General features: G+C 42.6%; 1 protein-coding gene across 2 annotated transcripts; it reads right to left on the bottom strand.

The window, feature by feature from the left end:
* Positions 1–3,278: 3,278 nt before the first annotated feature.
* On the bottom strand, positions 3,279–6,716 carry LOC145342632 (interferon-inducible GTPase 5-like). 2 transcript variants are annotated; one of them, XM_080188179.1, is made up of 3 exons: positions 6,687–6,716; positions 6,420–6,524; positions 3,279–6,003 (listed from the first exon to the last, which is right to left on the bottom strand). In XM_080188179.1, the coding sequence occupies exons 1-3, from the start codon at positions 6,704–6,706 to the stop codon at positions 4,773–4,775; spliced, it is 1,356 nt and encodes a 451-aa protein (XP_080044305.1). In that variant the 5' UTR covers positions 6,707–6,716; the 3' UTR covers positions 3,279–4,772. The 2 variants fall into 2 exon arrangements, with proteins under 2 accessions (XP_080044305.1, XP_080044304.1); XM_080188178.1 differs by lacking the exon at positions 6,687–6,716 and having other exon boundaries at positions 6,420–6,557.
* Between the last annotated feature and the right edge of the window lie 625 nt (positions 6,717–7,341).

Here is a 7,341-nt window from a genome sequence, read left to right as displayed (position 1 = left end):
ACTCCCCAAATGCATGACAAAAAAAATTATGACTGATCTGAAGTGGCCTTAACTCTTTAATTTTCCTACCTGTCCCTCATAACGTTGACTCTCTTGTCAATCAAAATTCCATCTAACACAGCTCTGAATATGTTCAATGACTCACCATCCACTGCACTTTGGGGACAAGTATTCCAAACACTCCCAACCCTCCAAGAGAAGACAGTCCTCCTCACTTCCACCTTATTTGATCATGTGCCCTCTTGATCTAGATTGGCTATGAGGGGAAAAGTGTTTTCAGCATGGCACAGTCGGCCTGTGGAAAGGTTGCTGCTGAGTGGCAGAACGACACTGATCCTAGAAGCTGAAGCAAGCGGGCAAGGTGATGACATTGTGATTTCTATAGTCTGAATAATGAACCCATTCCATGCATTTCCACAGAAGAGGGCCCAGAATTTCAGAGAGAGGGCACAGATTGGTGGCAGTGTCCCCTAATTGTCATTCTAATAACCATGGAGGAACAGATGCTGCAGCTGGCTGGCTACCAGGAAGACTGCGCCATCACTGATGGTGAGGCTGGAGCACCCATGGAGGAACATGAGTGCCTGCAATAATGAGCCTAATGGGGATCAATTAGAAATTACAAATGACAGTGACAAACAGGTGCCTAAGCTGTAGGATCTGTGGGCTTACATTGGAATGGTCAGTGCAGTGACAGGCAGCTATTATCTCCGGGTCATACCCCAATCTGAGGAGGAGGAAGAAATGGAGGGAGGTTCTCAGAGGGTGCACTATCCCACTCTTACTCTACACTCTCCACCAGCTCAAATACTGTCACCTCAGAGGGCATGAGACGAGTTACAGAATTTGGGTCATCACCTGGTTTAAGCACTGTACGAATGTCAGAGCAGCAGTCTGCCCTCTGACCCTCAGAGGACTGTGGGAGACTTAACCAATGCTGATCCCCAGGCTGATGATGAAGCTCTAGAGCTGTGACAAAAGAGAAAGTGCCTGGGGCTCTGCAGAACCCCCTCCCCTACCCCCCGCCCCACCCCACCCCAATCCCATATGTGACAGGATCTGGTAGAGATTCCAGAAAAAGTGATTGGCTGCACTGACTGCGGAATGTAGACCTTTGGTTCACTAGGTTGCTGGAGTTCAGAAGACGCTTTCATGATCAGAATTTTGTAAGCCTCCCTGGCATTTACAGCTTGCAGCATTCCAAGTGGAAGGAGAAGCAATCAAGCAGGGCTGCTTCATCCCAGATGGTGTTGAGCTTCCTGACTGTTATTTGAGCTGCACTCAGCCAGGCAAGTGGAGAGTATTCCAATGCACATATGCCCTGTAAATGGTGGGCAGGCTTTGGGAAGTCAGGAGGTGAGATACTAAGAGCAGGATTATTAGCCGTTGTGCATAAAATGTTTGCAATTAAATTTTGAAGAAACTTATTTGGCTTTTCATTGGACCTTCTCAAATGGTGAACAAAGTTAACATCTAGCTTGCAATCCATTGCACATAGATTGGTGTTCACATGTGACATCAATGACTAAACCTAACGTCACCTAATTCCATTTTACAGTCCCTTCCCCTGCCACAAGTAAATTCCCAATCCAGCGAGAGCTTGAAGTTACACACTTTCCTAAAACAAACATGTCCAAGTCACCTTCTCATAAACCCTAATGTTCAAATCTTCCAGCATTTTCCACAGTCCGGTGACACACTGGTTAGCATTGCTGTCTCCCAGTGCCAGAGACCCGGCATCAATTCCGGCCTTGGGTGACTGTGTGGAGTTTGCACATTCTCCTCATGTTTGTGTGGGTTTCATCTGGGTGTTCCGGTTTCTTCCCACAGTCCAAAGATGTGTGGGTCAGGTGGATTGGTCATGCTAAATTACTCCTTAGTGTTCAAAGAGGTGTAATTTAGGTGGATTAGCCACGGTAAATATGCAAAGTGTGGGATAACCTTTCGCAGAGTCGATGCAGACTCAATGGGCCGAAAGTCCTCCTTCTGCACTGCAAGGATTCGATGGTTTTATGGTTTTCCAATCTTGCTTCAATGTAGCTCGTGAAAAAAAAATCCACTATAATCATCAAGATGAAATGTTCAGCATTTATTGCATCAGTACATGGCGTGTGGATATTACCTGTCCAAGTTAGTGCATGATTGGCAACACTAATGTTGTGGAATCTCATTTAGTACAGAATTTTCCACACACCTGTTTTCTAAACTGTGGCTTACAATACAACAAATCATGTCCATGTTTAGAATGTTACAATTAAATTGTTCATTACTTTCACTTGATTCGATTACCAGCAGTCTTGAAAATTACCAATAAGCATAAGTTCTCAATTAATACAGCAAAATACCTTTAATTAATGTCAAACAATTTCCAGAGTTATTGGCTGGAATTTTCTGACCTTATCCACAGCTGTGATTTTCCAGACCCGCTGCAGTGAATGGAGTTTTGGCTGAACACCAGATTTTCCATTCTCGTTGGCTGTGGGGGAAGGCCGAACAAGATCAGGGAATTCTGGCCATTCTCATCAACTAACAAGAAATGATACAAATGAATCAATGTCAATTAAATTAAGTTGAACCAAAATAACTGCAATGGAGGTTAAGAAGACAACGGTTCACATCAGTAATATTAATCCATTGTTGATATCGGTGACATTGGAGCATATGAGGTTCCAGTGAGTTAGTGTAACACATTCCAATACTTCTCCTGCCACAGTAACTGCTCTTCTGCTGCTATTTCAGGTCACTTTCCTCTTCCTCTTTCCAGCCAGCTGGAGCTAATGTATTGGCCATCATTCTGACAGTGAGTTTCACTCACTCTCTTGATCAATGTGTTGTCCATATAATGATGAGTGTCAGTGATGGCATCATTGCATGTCTGAAAGGTCGTGGCTGCTTTGGAGGATAGAGACACAAACCCCAATCAAAGAGTTTATGACAAATCAGAGCTTCATAGGGCATTGTTCCACAATGGAGTTGAAGTGATTATGTAACATTGTTTAGCATTGGCTGGAGGTTATTGATTGTTACTGTGGTACAACCCACCCCCCGCCCACATGAATCCTAATCCACCATCTGTAACATCTGCTTCTCTCCAATCAGTCACTGAGGATCAAGCGCCAATTTTGTTTGGTGGCAAACAGTACAGTAAATTTTGTGTTTATCTGGCATTTTACCAAGCCAAATTCTTTCCTAACCGGAATTGCTGATGTTCCCTTCGTAGTTGTCACTTTACCAACCAGAAGAAATTAGAAAGCTCTCCCATAAATGTGTATTACATTATTTTATATTTTAATTTTTGTTTGAATGTACAGTTGAAGGTTTGAAGCAAAGAATAATGTTCTTTACTTTAGGAGCATTCACATATTCATTCGTGTTACAAGTGTTTTGCTGTCTTCCAGTGGTAAAAGGACCTCCCATTATCTGGAATTTTTGCCTGACCAGCAAACCCATTTCTCGGGTATGCTGGAAGCAATGAAGAGTGATATTGGACTAGAAATGTTCATTTCTAGTCTCCACAGATGCTGCCAGGCCTGTTGAGTTCATTCAACATTTCTGTTTTTCAGATTTCCAACATTTGTAGTTTTTAGTGAAAATCTCAGCAATACTCAAAATACGTCATAAAAGGAATGATCATAATTAACATACTTCCTCTCATTCCCATTCCCAGAGGTTTTCCTGTTCATGGTTCTCAGCTCTTCACCAAGTTAGGATGATGGACAGTCTGCATGAAGGATGGTCAGTGTGAGGGACGGTCTGTGTGAGGGATCATCTGTGTGAGGGATGATAAGGATGATTCTATATCTGGGTGGTGTCTCTATGACAGGGAATCTGTGTTCTCACTGCTGACTACAGTCTGATGCTGGTGCCTCTTCTTTACTGTTCCATTCTTGGAATCTGCTGCTTCTTGGACAGAACAAGATTCATTGGACTGGTAGAGAATTTATCCCTTTTCAAACAGACACCGTTTGCTGCAGCAATGGTTCTAAAACTAGGACTGAGACAGATGTTCAGTGTAAGTGGATAATGGTTTAAAAACATTGGAAAATTGACTTCCTCTTAATAAATCTCTTTATTGTGTTCAGGGTGTGCCGGAAGAAAGACCGCATTGTTAACCTCATCACTGTTGGGAATAGAATTTGGCAATAAATGAGGCAGGAAAAAATAGCCAAATAATTTATCAAAAGGTGAACAAAACATATTATCCCAGTGCTTTTGACTCCACTATAGACCCAGGACCATCCATTTCAGTAATGATGCTGTTATGAATCAATCAGGGACATTGCAGAAAAGTGACTGGACATTGGCACTGAATCCATCACTATCAATGAAGAATACAAGCATTTCTAACACAAGCACAATGGGCTGAATGGCCACTCCTATGGTCTGATTCTATAATTCTTGGAACAAGGCAAATTTCCTGGTATTGTGTCTAATGGAGGGAATTGTACGGATGGAGTGAATTTCTGATGTTGAGTGGATTCCTTTAAAGTTCACAGGCGGGATTTTCCGGCCGCACTTGTCCCAAAACCAGAAAATCCCACTCGCGGTCAACGGACCTTCCTATGGTCTGCCCCTCATCCACTTCGATTCCTGTGGCAAGTGGAACGGGAAAATTTGCCTCCACAGCTTTTGGGTTCTCTCCTTAGATTACACCGAGACAAAATCTTTCACAAAACACTCCAGCATGGAAATAGTTTCTTAAAATGGGCCAGTAAAAGGGAATATGAATGTCCAGTGTTAGACCCCTTTAATATATCAGCTACAGCATTGATTCATTGAATTGATGTTTGCTTTGGATCATTTTCATCCGTCCCAAATGCAGCTTTCACCACTCTCCGTGCATTCTCTGTGAGATCATCCAGTGCTCCACTCAGCAACTTGTAGGTCATAACAAATGATGATCCTGCTCCAAAGATGGAACCTACAACTGGAATGATATCAAGTGCAAGCTCAAGACCAGACACAACAACAGCAGTGGCTCCCCATGCTAATCTTTTTATTATATCTGGAGTTATTTCACCCGCCATGGGACCTTTCACCACAGCTTTCAGTTCTTCCACAGGTTTCCCTGCCTTATTGGCCAGTCTTCGAAGGGAGGCATCATCCAAACCCAGACATTTACGGAAATGTACGATTCCTCCAATCAGTATCCCAATATCACAACCAAGGGAGACTCCAGGAACTGGCACTGCTCCCAATATTCCAGAAAGTGATGCCAACATCCAAACTCGCTTCTTTAGCTCTTTCTTTTTCTTCTCCACAATTTCCAAGGTTAGGTTGGGAAGGGCCAAAATGTACACACTTCTCTTTGAATTGGGAAGATCATCTTCAAGAACTTTACTTAACAGGTCAAAATCATACAGATGCAGGTCAAAGTCTGAAATCAGGAAAACTTGGGGTGATGAGATCCCTGCCTCTTGCAAGCTCGTGATACAGTAACTCCTGATCTTTTCCAATTCTTCCTCTTCCTTAAATTCCCTCCTTCCCCTTTTCATTGATTCAAGGTCACTATCAATTTTAGATCGAACGAAGTAGAAATTCTTCCCCAGCCGTTTAATCTCTTGAACGAGTTTTACATCATTTTCTGTGAATCGACAGTGCGAGATAATGATGAAGAAATCATATTTTTTAAATTTCATTTCCTTTAGGTATTTATTCGCTGGGAATTTCTTTGTTCCAATTCCTGGTAGATCCCATAAAATAACATTTGGCAAACTGGGATGCTTGTATCCGGTTGGTTCCATTGTGGTTTCTGTGTTACCAACCTCAGCAGCATCCTCATCATCGATTTGAAGTCCTCTCATCGCATTGATGAAGGAGGATTTCCCTGCGCCTGTTTCTCCTGTCACTGCAATGTTCAGCTCTGTGTTGTCCAGGTCATTAACTTTTTTCTGTATCAGCGGTGTTACCTTTTCCGCCCCACCTGATTCAAAATTAGATTTCAGATTCTTCAGTTCGTCCTCACTGAACAATGAAGTGTTTGAAGCTTCAGCACTTTGATCTCTGAAAGGAAACATTTTACATGATTTGCACCAATTGAAAATAACTCCTATTTACAACACGTTGTCACATCTTCAGAACGTCCTTACACATCTCATTGAATCCTTTTGCAAAACAAGCACAATTGTCACGTAGCTTATTAAGACAGCTAATTTATGCACAGCAGATCCCAGAGTGAGCTATTAGATGAATGACCAGTTAAGGTGTCTTTGCGTGAAAGTTACCTTGCCCCTTTTTAATTATGGACCCTTTAAATATTGATCCAGAGATGCCCCAGCTAAGGGCAATCATCTCCTGTTTCTCCAGACAGCAGCAACTACAGACTCATCTCCCAGCCTTAATTCCTCTTCACCATCTGTGAAACACCTTAGCCTGCCCTCAGTCTGACTGAGGCCTCCCCAGTGGTGCCTCTTACTTACTGATTGTGAGGTTCAGATGCATTGATAGGACTTGTGCAATGAGGGTTGGTTGAAGTCCAGACTAAGGGCCCTGTTTCTTGAGGCTTCACCTCCTCTGCTGAAGGGCTGAAGAAGAGGAGAGGTGAATGGAGGTACATGACCTGTAGAATTGCTCACGACATTCTCATTAATGTGCTGACATTGAGCAAAGGCAACGTTTTGCAATAACAAGTTGTGATGTAACTAAAGGAACTGAAGAGATACAATATGAGCAGTTTCTTGACCAACCTGGAGCTGGCTCCTCCCATCCTGCTTCTCTTTCTCTTGCTGCTTCCCTTGTGTTAGCGTCCAGTGATTCCAGACTTTCCTCCCCAAAAAGGGCGAGAGGGCAGAGGCTTGTGGCTGCTCCCCCTGATGTCACTTCTTAAACTTTGGTTATGTTGGGTTTTCTCCTTTGAGAGGAAAGTAGAGAGTGACTGTGAGTGGCAGAACTTTATTTACCATCAGATAAAGGACAAGACTGGTGTGAGGAATCACCTTTAATCAGGCTGTGAACGGGAGTAAACTGCAAAATTCCTAATGAAGGTTTTTCCATCTTCACCAATTCAGAGTGTGAGGGAAGGAATATGGTAACAAAAATATTGAAATGTTTATGTTCTCATTACTGAATTGAAACACTTCAAGTGTGCATCTTGATCTCTGGAGAAAATTCTGAGTATCATTGCACTTTCTTGCTATGACAGTTTGAAATGTTTTCTAACATCGCTTTCAGATACTTTATGAATAAAGTACATTGTTTGTAATCATAATAAAAGGACAGTTGGATGAGACCTGGGAAGAAGTCCTGTCTGGAGACAAGATGCATCTCTTTAACCTATGCTTAATGCTATCTCCACTCACATTGTCTGCACCTTTAAGACTTGAATAGCAGGTTGGCTGTAAA

Source organism: Carcharhinus amblyrhynchos, chromosome 4 (genome assembly GCF_965287045.1).
Source record: "Carcharhinus amblyrhynchos chromosome 4, sCarAmb.v2.hapA, whole genome shotgun sequence".
Lineage (NCBI taxonomy): Eukaryota > Metazoa > Chordata > Chondrichthyes > Carcharhiniformes > Carcharhinidae > Carcharhinus > Carcharhinus amblyrhynchos.
Note: the sequence above shows the minus strand (reverse complement) of the source record. Positions and strands in the feature narration are given on the sequence as shown.